The sequence below is a fragment of the Sus scrofa genome, chromosome X (genome assembly GCF_000003025.6).
Source record: "Sus scrofa isolate TJ Tabasco breed Duroc chromosome X, Sscrofa11.1, whole genome shotgun sequence".
Lineage (NCBI taxonomy): Eukaryota > Metazoa > Chordata > Mammalia > Artiodactyla > Suidae > Sus > Sus scrofa.
The window spans coordinates 106,158,215-106,174,829 of record NC_010461.5 but is presented as its reverse complement, the minus strand read 5'-3'; the positions used below and the strand labels follow the sequence as shown (position 1 = coordinate 106,174,829).

Genomic DNA, 16,615 nt, shown 5'->3' with positions numbered 1-16,615 from the left:
GGCTTTAAAAAAAAAAGCTATGAAAGAGGAGTTCCCGTTGTGGCGCAGTGGTTAACGAATCCGACTAGGAACCATGAGGTTGTGGGTTCGATCCCTGCCCTTGCTCAGTGGGTCAAGGTTCTGGCGCTGCCGTGAGCTGTGGTGTAGGTCGCAGACGCGGCTCGGAACCTGCGTTGCTGTGGCTGTGGTGTAGGCTGGCAGCTACAGCTCCGATTCCACCCCTAGCCCGGGAACCTCCATATGCCGCAGGAGCGGTTCAAGAAATGGCGAAAAGACCCCCCCCCCAAAAAAAAAAAAAGCTATGAAAGAAATTATTGGGACAACTGAAGAAATCTAAATAGCAACTGGCTCATTTTCTTAGATATCACAAGGCATTGTGCTGATACAGAGGTTGTTCTTTTTTTTTTTTTTTTTTTTGTTCTTTTTCTTAAGAGATGCAGGCCCAAGTGTTCACTGGTGACGTGACACATCAGCACTTAATTTCAAATGGTACAGCAAAAAACAGGAGTTCCCGTTGCGGCTCAGCAGTTAACGAACCTGAGTGGCATCCATGAGGAGGCAGATTCGATCCCTGGCCTGGCTCAGTGGGTTAAGGATCTGGTGTTGCTGTGAGCTGTAGTCTAGGTCACAGACACGGCTTGGATCCCACATTGCGGTGGCATAGGCTGGCGGCTGCAGCTCTGATTGGATCCCTAGCCTTGGAACTTCCATACGCCGTGGGTGTGGCCCTAAAGAGAGACAAAGACAAAAAAAATAAATAAAATAAAATAAAATAAAATAAATGGTATAGCAAAAAACAAGTGCATGTCTGTGTATGTGGGTGTAAGGCATGTGGGTGTCCACTGCACTGGTCTTTCGATTCTTCTACACATTTGCCATTTTCATAATAAAAGGAAAAAGAAAGCTGGCAAATGGTGTTTGGGATGGAGGGATGTGGGTAGGAAAAAGAAAACAATTTCTTTTTAGAACATATTCTAAAAGGTAAATAATACATTTAAAAGATAGGAATATCACGGTAGAAGAAAAATAAGTATCACGGAAAATAACAATGTCAGGATATCAATTTCTGAAGGAAACGGCTCTCTCAACCAAGGGTAATACACTCACTCACCAGGGCTCTAGGGAAACAAGCGTAATTCCAAGAAAGAATGCTGGGACTGAACTCAAGGGTTTTAATCGGCCGTCTGAGTCATCACTGAAACAATTCCATGGCAACAGAACAGATCCCGCTCTGACCAGCCAGCAGCCTGCTGGCGGGTCCAGCCCTCCCCGCTAGATGATACAATCACTGCTCTGGCTAGGCTGAAAAAAATCAATGTGAATACTAACGGGAATGATAACATATGGCTGTCAGGCCATCTAATTTCCTTTGGTAAAAGATCAAGAATACACTTTCATAGCCCAAAGAGGTCTACACACAACTCCAACAATATTTTCACTTAAAAGAAAGGTTCTTAACAGGATGAATTTGTTACTAAGGCAGTTTATGTTTCTGAAGATAATAGGCACTTCCTCCATAAGGACATCACGAGGATAGCTTGGCATTGGGGAAGGGAGGTCCCCCTCCTTTCCTTTCTTAAATGAGTCACACTGAACTTGTATCAAACTTCGGGGCACCATACTGTACCTGGGATGCTGATAAAATGCAGATCCCTAGGCGTCACACCCTAAGGCATTGATTTCGTGGCCAGGTGAGTGAGGGGAGGGGCCTGTACCTGCGTAAGGACCTCGCGGGGGGCGAGGTGGGGGGTGGATTCTGAAACAGGTTCTCTGAGGTTCACATGTATGATCTGGGCCCCAACAAGCAGCTGAGTTTGTCTTGGATTATATATGATGATATAGTGAGGAGCTCTGGACTGGAGTCAGAAAATCTGGGCGACAGATCTGTCGCTAACTTATTCCACTCCGGGCAAGTTATTGTTTCTATGCCTCAGTTTTCTCACATGTTTAACGAGGATAATACCATCCCGCCCCACTTACTGGACCTCACATACATGCTAATTTATACAAAAATGACTTGAAAGGAGGAGGCCTGTAACAAGTAAGCATTCTATCTTTGAAAAGGGACGCTTTAATCTAATTCAGTGAACTTCGCATGATCTATTACATTCCTGACAGGAACTAATTACAGATTAGCTTCTCCTCTTTCCTGTTAGGCTTAATCCAATGAAAGGCGTGCTGGAGTAAAGGGACATTCTTACTTATCACTTGCCATCCGCACCCCCCCACCCACCGCACCGCCAGACCCGTCCAATGAGAAAGCACAGAGAAAAGGAGAACATGACTTAAGTACTGTGAAAGCTCTACTTAAAGGAGATTCATGTCTTAGGATGCCTCTTACCAAGTCTATGAGTTTGGTAACAGGAACTTCTCGGATTGGTCTTTTCATTCGGCACAAAGCCTCTAAGGATGTACCAAAACAGCTTGGGAGGTAATTTCCACTGATGGTCAAGAAGTAATCTTTGCCTCGGTCCAAGTGAAGGACAAGAATATCTTCAATCTTATCTTCCCCTGAGTTCAGGATGGTCACAGAGTCTTTGCTGACATACACATCAAGGGAAATGTCCACAGTCTCATCTGCAATGTAAACATGATGTGTGGTAACAGAAACTTTCAGTGGAAAAGCAGGGCATGAGAACCAATAGAAGAAGTGTCTTCTAAAAAAATCAAGTGATGAAGGAGCAAGGGGACACGTGAAAGAGGGAGCCCCAATATAATGACAGTGAAGGTAAGAGACGTGTGGTTAGAATACAAGAAGTTAAACAAAGGGAGGGGGTGGGAGTCACGAGGAGATGGTACATCGCAAGCAGAGACGATGGTAAAGGGGAAACTCACTTGGCTCCAAGTAGCCCTCAAAAGGTTCAGCCCGAAGCCATGGCTTGCAGTACTGGGTGTCATTAAGCTTAGGGATGAAAGAAAAATGGCAGGGAACCTGTCCATTGTTGCTGATCTGGAACTTCTCCTTTTGTAGTTGCCGAAACTTCACATTCTCAAACACAAACTGGGGAATAACAGACAGACACAAACATGCATCACTAGTAGGGGAAGAACGTCAGTTGGATTATTCCATAGAGAATATGAATAAAGAATAGGGTAATTAACCAGGTGTGCAACTGCCAGACACAGTCACCAAATGAGCCAGCTGTCCACCATCCTGCTCTTGTATTATTATACTCACGACACAGAGGGGCAGCTAGGCAGCTCTTGCTACCTCTCTAGGCTACTCTGATTGGTCCTGGGATCCGAAGAGGGTAACCCGACTTTGGGTCAGGGCATTCATCCCGTGACCAAGTCTGGTCCCTGAGATATGAATTAGCCAGCGACTCCGAAATATTAGATAAGAGTGGCTACCACCTGAGGGCTCACTTCGTGCCAGGCGCTGTTTTAAGGGCCCTGCACATATTAACTTGTGTAATCCTCACAACCGCCCCTTTATCCAGAAAAGAAACTGTGGCTCTGAGAGTGTAAGACACTCGCCGAGGGTCACACCTCTACCAGATGGCAGTGCTGGGGCTGGAATGGAGGCAGTATGCCCTCAGGTCACACAGCCTTCACAACTTTCCTGTGCTGCCTGTTCCTAGTAAGAAACATAATTTCCCTTGTGCTAACCACGATGGGCAGCAGATGGGTGGCCATGTATGTTTGCTCACCTCCCTCCGGCTGAGTTCTAATGAAGGAAGGAAGTCATTTTCCATTCTGTCCATGATGCGTACAGAATCTTCAAACACTTTCCGGTATCTCCGTTTATCCACAACCTTCACCTGAAAGAAAAAGAACCCTCTTTTCAGTCTTACATGCTCCTAGCTCATCTTCCTTTGAGATTACCTAACAGTTTAAAACTGGTCATTACAGCAATCATTTCAAATCAACTGTGGTACAAACAATCTCCTCAATTACTTTCTGAAATCCTGCTTCACCCACAACTTTTACCTGAAAAAACAAACAGGTCCTTAGTTTAGTCTTATGTGCTCTCAACTCATATATCTCTAAGAATCTAATCGTCTTTAAAAAGTCACTAAAACAAACATAAATTAAAACTAAGGAGTTCTTGTTGTGGCGCAGTGGTTAAGGATCCAGCGTTGCTGTGAGCTGTGGTAAAGGTTGCAGACGCAGCTTGGATCCTGCGTTGCTGTGGCTCTGGCATAGGCCGGTGGCTCCAGCTCCAATACAACCCCTAGCCTGGGAACTTCCATATGCCTCTGGAGCGGCCCAAGAAATAGCAAAAAGACAAAAAACAAAAACAAAAACAAAAAACCAAGCATTAAAGGATCACAAACTTTAAGTAAAGGTAAGGTTAAATGATTAACTTCTTAGAAAAATTAAACCTCTGTGCAAAGAAGCTTGGCAATAATAACTATTTGGGAAGAATATTTTCTTGCTCCATTGTTATCTGGAGGTGGAGAAAATGTGACGGTTGTGCTAAAAATTACTTCCTGCTCCGTACATATTGACAGTGACAAAACATACCTATTACTATTTCTGACAATGACCATAAAGTGCTAAAACAGCAGAAAAATGACAACAGCATTTAAGTCTATTAGCTGTTATGCACAATGCTAAGAATCACAATATCAATGCTCAGATTACATGAAAGGTGTGTTAGTAAATAGACCCTATGGCCATTTTAGAAAATGGCTGATAAAAAATGTCCCAGATTAGACTAAAAGGATGACAACAGACAAACAAATCATCTTGACTAATCAAAAACACCCTCCCATCTGACACAGCACTTTCAGCTTCCTGATACAGCTATGTTTTTTTAACTATTAAAACTTTACACAGGAGTTCCCCTTGTGGCTCAGTGGGTTAAGAACCCAACTAGTATCCATGAGGATGTGGGTTTGATCCCTGGCCTCGATCAGTGGGTTAAGGATCCAGCATTGCTGCAAGCTGCGGCATAGGTCACAGATGCGGCTCAGATCCGCTGTGGCTGTGGCTATGGCATAGGCCAGCAGCTGCAGCTCCTATTCGACCCCTAGCCTGGGAACTTCCATGTGCCCCAGGTGCAGCCATAAAAAAACAAACAAACTTTATACAAACGGATGCACCAAATGAACATAATTAATATAGCATTTTTACTTATTTAGATTCCAGTTTCATTTCTTAGAATAGAAAACTTCACCAATTTAATTAAAAAAAGACTGATGTATGCAATAGAGGCTGTAAAGCAAATATGGAAAATAACAATATTTTTGAGCCAAATATCTCAAAGACTGGGGAGCTTTTTACAAATCCGAACCATAACACTTAGAAAACTGAAACAAAAGCAATCACTAGCGTCACCAGAGTCTCTAGTATAGTGTTAGGTTAAGAAGAATTTTATACTTTTTAAATAATTTTACAACATTTTACAACTTTTTTTTTTTGGTCTTTTTAGGGCCGCACCCACGGCATATGGAGGTTCCCAGGGTAAAGGGTCTAATTGGAGCTGTTACTACTGGCCTACGCCAGAGCCACAGCAACACCAGATCCGAGCTGCATCTGCGACCTACACCACAGCTCTCGGCAATGCGGGATCCTTAACCCACTGAGCGAGGCCAGGGATGGAACCCGCAACCTCATGGCTCCTAGTCGGATTTGTTTCCGCTGCACCACGACGGGAACTCCCCCATTTTACAACTTTTAATTTCAAAAAGTATTTTACAGGTTTCCCCTTGTGGCTCAGCAGGTTAATAACCTGACTAGTATCCATGAGGATGTGGGTTTGATCCCTGGCCTCGCTCAGTGGGTTAAGGATCCAGCATTGCCATGAGCTGTGGCATAGGCTGACAGCTGCAGCTCCGATTTGACCCCTAGCCTGGGAACTTCCATATGCCTTGGGTGAAGCCCTAAAAAGACAAATAAAACAGATGCATCAACCCACTAATTAAAATCTCTATGGGGCAGGGTCCATGCATTGTGAACCTCTCTAGGCAATTCTGATGTCCGCCAAAGTCTGAGAACCAATGCATCAGATCCCATCCCATTACCAATTACAACGGTGTGAACCCCATCTCAGCTTAATCTCAGCCAGCCCACAGCAAATCTTCTGGAGTTAATTCACCACTGAGCACCTTCGTTAACAATCACTGATGTGAATAGTGGTAAAAACGTACTGTGGTTCTTAAAGCACCTAATCATAGCATGCCCAAGAGTCCAAAATACAGTGTGGTTACCCAATAAAATCAAAGCTTTTCTCAGTGGTTTATCATGATCATACCCTTAATGTGCATTAAGGATAATGAAGGGGAAAATGTCACCACAGAATGTCCCCACCTGATACATCCATTTTAGAAAAGGAAATGTCCAACAAAATTAGGAATTAAGAAATAAGTACAGTGAGCTGGATCTTTTTTTTGTTTGTTTTAGGGCCGCACCCACGGCTATGAAGGTTCCCAGGCTGTGGGTCGAATCAGAGCTGTAGCTGCTGGCCTATGCCACAGTCACAGCAACGCAGGATTGAAGCCTCATCTGCGACCTACACCACAGCTCACAGCAACGCTGGATCCTTAACCCCTCTGAGTGAGGCCGGGGATCGACCCTGCATCCTCATGGATGTTAGTCAGATTCTTTTCTGCTGAGCCATGATGGGAACTCTTACATCTTTATGTAATAACACGGACAGCTTTCCAGGATACTTACAACACTGAGTTAAAAAAAAAAAAAAAAAGGCAAGGTGCAGACCAACACACACAGTATGAGATATGTACACACCAATATACAAAACAATACCCATATTGTATATAGGTAAACAGAAAAGCATATGGAAAGGTCTAGAACTGTGGTGTCCAATATAATAGCCAGTGGTCACATAAGGACATTTAAATTTAAACTACCTCAAATTACATAAAATTAAAAATTCAGTTCTCTCAGTCACACTCAAGTAACAGCCGCCTGTGGCTAGTAGCTAGTGTACTAGATAAGGCAGATCTAGAACACTTCCATTATCGCAGAAAACCTACTGGACAGTGCTGGTCTAGAAAGAAATGAATTCATAAGGGTGGGTGGCCAGGCTACGGAGTAGGGGTTTGGCAAAAGTGGGAGTGGGGGATAGAACATACAAGGATTGATGAACTTCAGCCTAATCTGTGAATTTTGCTTATTTTTATTTTAAAGGGAAAACACTTGGATTCCTGTGTAATTTAAAAAGTATTAAACAACTAGAAAGGTAGACCTTTATTCAAAGTACATAAAAATACACAGGAAACATGGAAAATTTTTAAATATTCTGCTGAAAGCTCTGAATTAATATGTATGGAGTATTACAAATATTCTGAGGTTCTAAAAAGAAATACAAACAGAAAAGCTAGGCACAGCTGATTAAATCAAAAAGGTCAGTGTTTGGGGGAAAGATATCCTTTTAAAAATGGATTAAGAGAATTCAAATGAAGAAAACAGGGTAGTTCACGAGTATAAGCTAGAAATTAGGTGGGCTAAAAGTAGTATCTGAAGGTATATCTAGTCAGTAAGTTCTCTGGAACTCTAGAGGCATGGTGGGGGTAGTGGAAATTGCATCTATAAGTTTGGGAATTAAACAGGCTTAAGGGAGTTCCCCAGTGGCTCAGCAGGTTAGGGACCTGGCATTGTCACTGCTGTGGCTCAAGTCTGATCCCTGGGCTGGGAACTTCCACATGCTGCAAGTGCAGCCAACAAACAAACAAAAAAATAGGCTTAGGATTTGAATCTCAGCTCTCCTTTCAGCTGAATGCTCTTAAAGTTTATTTAAACTCATTGGTTCTCCATTTGCTCATCTATTAAATGAGAAACATTTAACTGAAAGCATTGTTGAAAAAGTAAATGAGATGTGTGTAAATTGCCTAGCATAGTCTCTGGTCCATACTAGCTACTATTTGAGGAACATGTACTATTATTATTCATTTTTTTTAAATTTCAAAATGGACAAAAGTCAAGACATGACTGTCTCAATGAAATTCAGAATCTATTCTAGGGCCAAGAACTAATTTTGTACAGAAAGGAAATGCCCCAAAGTCATTCCCCTCTAAGACAGGAGCAGGATAAAACACATTGGTGATAATCTATCTCAGAAGCCAAAGATATCAACGTGTATACAGAGGAAAGAAATCCACCCTCCTCCTGTGCTCTTCGCATGTCTTATCTCATTAATCCTCTTAAGTAGCTACCATTGTTATCCCCATTTTCTAGAGGAGGAAACTGAGGCACAGGCATGTTACATAAATTCTCCATGGCTACAGTTAGAAAGTGGTGGGATGCCAGTTGAGGCAGTCTAGCTACAACGTCCATTCTATTAAGCATTTCCCTGTACAGTATCTGTCAGACTACACAACCACGGGTCTGGAAAATCTACAAGAAATAATCTAAATGTACTACCTGTAGCAAATTACATCAACAGGAGCCCAAGACATAACCTGCATGCTAATAACACACAGCTATAAAATACAATGGGAAAACAACAACTTTACTTGCAATAGAAACCAAAAATAAATAAATAATTGGCCATCAATCCGGTGGGGATGCAATAGAGTTAAAGAGAAATTTAAAACCTGTGCTCCTGGATGGGAAGACTTCACTGTCTTAGTTAGCAGGACTAATAAATATGCCTCTTAAGGTTATATACACATTATGCTGTATTCTGACCAGTGTGTGCCTTTGCTCCTGCTGTCCCCAGCCCTCCACCTGGAACCTCTCTCCCGCTGCTTTTTCTCCCTACTATCTTTCTGATAAGAAGCTGTTCATCCTTTAAAACCTAGCCTTGAACTCCTCTTTATGTATAATGACTTCAGGAGGCTAAAGTTGCTACCCAGCCCTTACGCAACATGAGAAACATGTGCATCACTAAAAGGACTAGCACGTTAAGAGCCATGTGGACAGCACAGGAGGGTCAAGGGCACTAACTTCTCAATGCCGCAAACGATTATTTGGTTATGGAAACATTTATGGCTCGCTGAATTACTGATCCATTTTGAGTCTAAATAACAGCTCTAAGAATAGATACTTAACACACAAATAAATGAACGCATGAACAAGAGTTTACCCCAATATGGAAGAGGGCGCTAACAGGCTTGTGGTCACTGGTTTTCAGTTCCATGTGACTCCGGTAATGAAGCTGATTAACATTAATTCCTCTCCAAAGAATTCGGTCACACCAGGCTGGAACCCGACATTTCCCACTGCAAATACAGCAAGGAATTAGAAGGAGGATATATCACAAAAGAACAGAATACCTACCACACTGGTTCAGACTTGAGTCAGGTCCTCTTGTTACATGCTTCTCCTTCCCTAACGACCTCACCTGTTATTTTCTCTACTGCATTGCAAACTCTGTGAGGGGACTGTGTCTGCTTGTTTGGCACTGAATTCCCAGCCCCTTGCACAGTATCTGATGCAAAGTAGGTGCTCAATGAGTAGTTATTTAATGAATGAATAAGCAGTGCTCCCATGACTGGACTAAATCTTCAACAATGTTGCCCCAGGGGGAAAATATAATAGCGCCTTCTTAAAATACCCTCAGAAGGGGGCAGGATTATATTCAGAACATTTACTCTTCATTTGCTCTATCAACTGCAATGACACTTTGCAACACATAGATAACTAAATAAAATCTAAAAAGCCAATCCTATATTCCTAGACTGGGCTTAATTGCTAGAGATGGGTAATAGTAGAGATTTTGTTAAATCTGGACTTTTATGGACAAGCCTAGCTTCCTCAAATGAAGAGGTGCTAACATCTAAGCATGCAAGTTTGAACACATAACAACCCATAAGAACAGCAAGGGTAGGGAAAAAAAAAGCCTAGTCATCACACTGTTAAAATAAGCAACACCTGTGCACCTGATCCAGGCAGTGACACAAATAAAGTTCTTGTCAGTAGCTCTTCAGCTGACTCTGAAGCCAGGTGAGTGGAAGAAACAAGGCAAGGCAATGTGTTCAAGATCTGTCAGAGGCACTTTCACTTGCCCAGCAGCTCCCTCAGGGGACAGGGATACAGACCCCTCCTCACCCTGCCCTAGCGCTCTCAAAGTCTAAAGAAGCCGAATAGGCCTAGGGATTCTCTTTTTCAAACGTGTGGGCTCAGCCAGCTAGGAAACCACAGGAAACAAAGAAATGGCAGGAAGAAGACAGTCACCAGGAACGTACTGACGTGGGCACTTTACTAGGGGGTGGTCAGGAAATCAAAGGAACCCCATGACAGGGACCCTCAGCTTTCTCCAGCAGTTATGGAGGTTAGGGCCCAGGCACCAATATTTTCTTCTTTTTTTTTAAGGATTCTAAGACTTCATTTATTTTTTTGTTACAGTTGATTTACAATGTTCTGTCAACTTCTGCTGTACATATATATATGAAATCTTTTTCTCACATTATCCTCCAACACGTTCCATCACAAGTGACTGGATACAGTTCCCTGTGCTATATACAGCAGGATCTCATTGCTTATCCACTCCAAATGCAACAGTTTGCATCTACTAACCCAGTCCATCCCACTCCCTCCTCTCCCCTTTGGCAAGGGGAGAGGTCTGTTCTCCATGTCCATGAGTTTGTTTCTTCTCTGTAAATAGGTTCGTGTGCAGGCACCGGTATTTTTAAAGATCCTCTAAGAGATTCTAAGGTGTACTCCAGATCGAGAACCACTGGGCTGGAAGAACATTTCGTGGTGCTTTGTTGTCACCTCTGGTATCCTGAGTAGAGTTGTGAAACAGTTTGGAAAAGAGCCAGAATAGGGCAGTGGATAAGGAAATTGGGGCAAGGTCAGGAGGGCAAAAGTCTGAGCCAGTCTGCTGAGGTGGCAAGAAGGCGCTGCAGGCAGCCCATAAAACTTCCACAGCCTGACAGGGCAGTTCAAACTGGCCTAAGTTCACCTGTGAGGACACCTGAAGTAAAAACTCTTTTGTAATAGCACTGAGCCACTAGGTTTTTAGATCTGCTTCTGGCAAGATCTAAAAACTTCCCAGCTATTCATCAATACCGAGGGAGAGAAATAAGATCAGGCCTTAACCTATCCAAGGAAGAGGTTCCTGTTATTTTACCTGGAATCCCATCGGTCTGTTTTAGAGTCATACTTATAAGTAGGGATAAACTTGATGTCCCCTTCCATGAAGTCGGCAAAAGCTTTTTTCTGTGTACGCTGAATATTTAGCTAGAGATAGAAAAAAGTATCACATAAGCAGGGTAGCACCATGTCAATATAAGTGATGATCACATTGATCAGCCATTTCTCTAGGTTCTGTATGTCTGAACAACTGTCAGAGTACATACAAGCAATTTCCATGCCTTATGAATTAAATTCTGACATTCCTACAGCATCTAAACTCACCCACAGATAGGATGCTACTAGTGAGCACATCACTAATTTTTTTTTTTTTATCACTGATAATGCTCAGGGTAAAAAGGAAAAATGAAACTGAGTAACCCTAAGTTCCTTGACGGGAACACACAATTTTGGTTTTTTTTCCTTTTGCTTTTTATGGCCGAAACCGCAGCATACAGAGGTTCCCAGGCTAGGGGTCTAATCAGAGCTAGAGCTGTCAGCCTACGCCACAGCCACAGCAATGCGGGATCCGAGCTGCATCTGCGACTTACACCACAGCTCACAGCAACGCCAGGCCCTTAACCCACTGAGCGAGGCCAGGGATCAAACCCACACCCTCATGGTTCCTAGTCGGATTCGCTTCTGCTGCGCCACAATGGGAACTCGCAGCACAATTTTAATTTAAAAACAAAAGCACACAAATGTTGAATGGGTAATTCCAAAAGCCAAATACAGTGAATAGTTACAGATGATTTTGAAAGTTATCGTCACTCAAATATTTTTATCAGAATTATGTAAGATTCAGAACTTATTCCAATTGTACCCCTTCTGGAGGCGGGACAGAGGAAGAAATACAAGGTTAGCCTGCCAACTTCGATGTGAAGGTGGGCACAGCCAAGAAAAGCTCACTGTAAAAATCATTCTTCTGCAAAACACCAGAATTCTCACTATGTCTGAAGGTCAAAAGTCTCACATGAGGATTTAAGACATTCAAATCAAGTTGAAATATTTTCTTCCCTCAATAAGAAGCATTCACTTTTAGCAGCCGGTATCCATATGCTGAAGTGAAAATTCAAGTCCTGTGCCAGGATCCCAGGCAAATTCATAGAAAACTAGGTTCCTGAATATCAAGTTTTATATAAATGTTACCAAATCAATGCTTCTCCCACAGGTTTTTAACATCTATAAGCCAGCTAGCCCCAATTTCTCCATCAGCTCCCATTAGACCACAGTTTGTGGTATTTGTCCCAGACAAATTTCTCCTCTATGCTTCCCAACCCCGTCACAGGGCCTCCCTCTTTTACCTCCAAGCTGTTGCTAAGCCTGCCAAGGAATCATAGAGCAGCTTTTCCTGTTCCATCTGCCAAACCACATCAACAGAGCTGAAGGCCCACTTCCTCCAGGAAGTGTTCTCCAATTAACCCACCCATTCTCCAATTCGTTTATATAAATCTCTGAAATCTCTTCGTGATAAAGACTTAGTGAATAAGTGTTATATTGACTTTTCATCACCAAAATTGTCTGCCCTCCTCCCATCCAAGCACTTAAGAACAGCACTACAAACCTTGTGTGTATTCACTACATCACTATTCGCAATGTTTTCCCAAGGCAATGAGACCTTTCCATCTACTTCTACAGTACGATATGCCTCTCATTGGTCTAACTCATAAACCCAACGACTTTATCTGCTCTCTAGGAAAGTTCTTGTAAAAATTTACCTACCTGGTCAAATTTCAAAAGTCTGTGAAGGTCATTCTTGTTTATAAGACTCTTCACTTCATTGGCATCAGGCATGCAAAGCCTGTAGTTCAAATCTCCCAACCAGATGACAACACTGAGGATCAAGAAATACATGAAGAAAAGTAGCAGTAGTTAGCATAAGCATCAATTGGACGAGAATGGAGAGAACAACATCGGGTAGAGTACTGACAGGCATTCATTTATCACTATCTGCCAAGGACAGCTGTAACTGTCCTTTGGGGGCAAGGACTCTCAACCCCCGAGAGGGACTAGGCAGAGCAGGAGGACAGGTGCTCCACACGTGGGGAATAGAGACAGTGAAATCCAGCATACGTGTGTGATTCAGAAGCAAAGGAGTTAACTGCCTGGGAGAGGCATGTAGCTGGACTAGCTTCAAAATTTTGCCTGGCTGCTTGCCAGGTCTCTAGGGGAAGAGAATCTGAACGTTTTCTGCCTCTCCGAGCCCTGATGTTCTGCAGGCTCTCCACTAAGGTCTGCATGGTCCGAATGGCAGCTCGCTCAGGCAGGGCCCACCAGCAAACGTAGGTCTGGGGCTTTCTGCTGTAGCCCGTCTGTCTACTCCTGCCCCCAATCCACGGTTCAAGTCCCAGGCAGGAAGGAGAATGACGAGCTCTGACAGCCTTGGGCTCCCAGTCACAGCAACAGGCCCCTAGGTGGGCTGAGACCCACAGGGGAGACCCTGAAATTATCACATCCAAATGGGTTCTGTGGTGAGCTATCTCAAGCTCCAAGTGGGTCTCTTTGCCAACCTTAAATGCAAACATGGAATTTAAGGAATCCTCGGTACATAAATGTAAGGAACTTCCGGGCCACTTTATGACCACTGGTGCAGGATCTTGTTTTACCACCGTGAACCAGAATTCCATATGATCCTAATTGCTGAGACACTATGGAAACTGGCCAGCCTCACCACCTCTCCCTTCTCTTTCCTCAATTACCCGACTCTCTACTGATTCTAATACCACCAAATTATCTTTTGTTTTCTTACTAATTCACATCTAGAACCACTTATTCCAAATCTCATCACCCTCTCAGAATTTCAATTACTAGTATTAATTTCCTTATAGCTCATCATTTTCTGCCAACAATCTATTCCTCGACTGATTTCTGTTTTTATTCTTATTAAGTCACATTCTTCACTAACCTTTCATATCATCCTTTGGTGTCTTTACATCTCCATGGCCCCTATTCTTTTTTTTTTTTTTTTTTTAGGGCCACACCTCGGCATACGGAGGTTCCCAGGCTAGGGGTCAACTGGAGTTGCAGCTGCCGGCCTACTCTGCAGCCACAGCCACGTGGGATCTGAGCCACATCTGCAACCTACACCACAGCTTATGGCAATGCCAGATCCTTAACCCACTGAGCGAGGCCAGTGTCCAAGCCCGTGTCCTCATGGATACTAGTTGGGTTTGTTATTGCTGAACCACAATGGGAACTTCTCACGGCCCCTATTCTTAATCATACACAGCCAGTAAAAAGAATTATGTAGATCTATATTTACTGGTTTGGAAAGAGAGTCACAATAAATTGGGTAATACAGTCTTTTATAATGAGTATGTGTGAGAAAAATCTAGAAAATCACTATTCAAAAGAAATACAACACATTTCGCTAATTTACAATCTTCTAGTAGCTGTATAAAACAAGTGAAAATAACTAATAATGAATTTCATTTAACTCAATATATCCAAAATTTGTCATTTCAACATGTAATCAATATTAAAAAATTGAGATATTTCACATATTTTCCCTACTAATTTCAGTGTAGGGTTTATGCTCACAGCACATCCCAGTTTGGACTAGCTACTTTCAAGTGCCCAACAGCCACCTATGGCTACTGGCTGTCATACTGGACAGCATAGATCTAGAAGGATACACACTGAATTGTTGACAATGGTTTTCTTTGGAGCGAGAGACTGGCCAAGGAGAGTAGAGATAAGAAATGAGAAATTTTTTGGAGTTCCTGCCATGGCACAGTGGGTTAAGAATCTAACTGCGGCAGCTTGGGTGGCTGCGGAGGCATGAGTTTGATCTCCAGCCTGACACAGTGAGTTAAATGATCTGGTGTTGCTGCAGCTGCAGCAGAGTCACAGCTGTGGCTCAGATGCAATCCCTGGCCTGGGAACTTTCATATGCCATGGGTGTGGCCATTAAAAAAATGAGGGATTTTTTACTCTTCCTTTTACTATATTTGTGACAACCATCTCTATTTTATAATAAAAATAATAAAAAACTGACTTCAATAGGGAGTTCTCTTGTGGCACAGTGGGTTAAGGATCTGGCACTGTCACTGCAATGGCTTGGGTGGCTGCTTTGGCAGGAGTTCGATTCCTGGCCCAGTAACGTCCACATGCTGCAGGTGCGGCCAATAAAAACTAAAGCTGACTCCTATTGACTGACAGACCCCCTCCGCCATTACTCTAGATGCCCACTAATGTGCTTTCCTCTGACAGCAAATCTAATTTCCAATTCAATGTATCTGCTATTCCTCCAAAAGAACCCTCTTCTTCGTGACTCCAATACCTAAACAGTAATCTCTCACTCCTCACATTTCTATAGTTTCTCTCTCCATTTCAATCTCTTCTCAGCTCCACTATTCAAAGGCTAACGGAAACTTAACCACTCACTCGTGTTTCATGATGTTCAGCTGTGGGAAGGTCTGATTTGGGACCACAAAACTCATTCGTGCACAGATGTCCTTATAATCTTGATTTCTTCTCTCAAAGTCCTCCACATGGGCAGCCAGGTGGGAATTGACAATGCAAAAGGTAGTGTTGTGAAACACAAATCTCACAGCAACCCCACCTTTGTTTCCCTGTTAGCAAGAGTAATTACTCACAGTTAGTACAAAGATACAACTAGCACCTGAACTTCACAGGGTCATAAGTCATAATCGAGCTCAGGTCCAAAGTAACTCACCATCTTCCCCATGATTCCAGTTCCAACTGTTTCTTTAGCAACATCACGGATATATGGCCACTGATCCTTTCGGGCAAATATCAGGAGCATCATCCCAACAAGGCGGACTACTTGAACCTATGGGTTCCAGGGATTTAGAACAGTTTTGTGTTAACACTCCTCTTTGCCATAACTAGTTCTCCACCAAGATATAACCATGCCCCAATCTGAATCTAAATACTCTTAATTTCCTAGTGGACCCCTTGAAGAGGCGATGAAACTTCCCTGGGACAGCTCTAATCTGGCTTGGACCAGTAAAAGTTAAAAGTCTTTGAGGACAATGAATATACTCAGCTCTAGATTCATTATTTTCGTCACCTTTAGCCTACCATGGTAGGCAGCATTAACAACTCAGTTAACAAAGAGAAAGCCTCCATCCCATCTTGTTCCTTCTGCTTCTCCTTCCTAGTTTGTGATGTACCGTCTCCTAAGAAATTAAAATTTATAAAATAGCAATCCTTTTTATTTGGATTATTTTTTTAAAATTTTGATTAAGTCTGTGAACCAGAGTTAGAAATATGTCTGAAATAAGTATTAAGCAGGGACCTATATGAGAGGAATAACATCTCAAGAGTCTTATTACCTATGTCAGCTTTTAGATGATGCAGAAGAAAATTACTTAGGTCATGACTCCTTTTAAAGGGCTTGGTATGGTAGCCTGTAATTAAAGTAACTCTTCTGGTAGCCTCTACCACGTGCCTTCTAAAGACCAACAAATTGGCCCACTCTGCGAAAGTCAACTCTACTCTTGACTTACAACCAAATTTAAAGCTCATTTAAATTCCACAACACTCCTGTTCTTGCTCCAATTCCAAAGCATATCCTATGCATCAACATGCTTCAAACTGCTTTTCTTTAAAGCATCCAGTCTAACCATGGCAGTGAACACTTTCAATTTTAAACTCTTACTGCACA

General features: G+C 42.7%; 1 protein-coding gene across 3 annotated transcripts in view; it reads right to left on the bottom strand.

Moving 5' to 3' along the window:
* The window catches only part of OCRL (OCRL, inositol polyphosphate-5-phosphatase), a 63,076-nt gene that overhangs the window by 13,237 nt on the left and 33,224 nt on the right, over positions 1–16,615 (bottom strand). For all 3 annotated transcript variants that reach the window (XM_021079696.1, XM_021079694.1, XM_021079695.1), the window contains 8 exons: positions 15,662–15,778; positions 15,370–15,557; positions 12,706–12,817; positions 10,982–11,091; positions 8,993–9,128; positions 3,651–3,761; positions 2,836–3,001; positions 2,342–2,577 (listed from right to left, as the gene is read on the bottom strand). In XM_021079696.1, the coding sequence (XP_020935355.1) occupies positions 2,342–2,577; positions 2,836–3,001; positions 3,651–3,761; positions 8,993–9,128; positions 10,982–11,091; positions 12,706–12,817; positions 15,370–15,557; positions 15,662–15,778 (1,176 nt within the window). The remainder of the gene's footprint in view (positions 1–2,341; positions 2,578–2,835; positions 3,002–3,650; positions 3,762–8,992; positions 9,129–10,981; positions 11,092–12,705; positions 12,818–15,369; positions 15,558–15,661; positions 15,779–16,615) is intronic.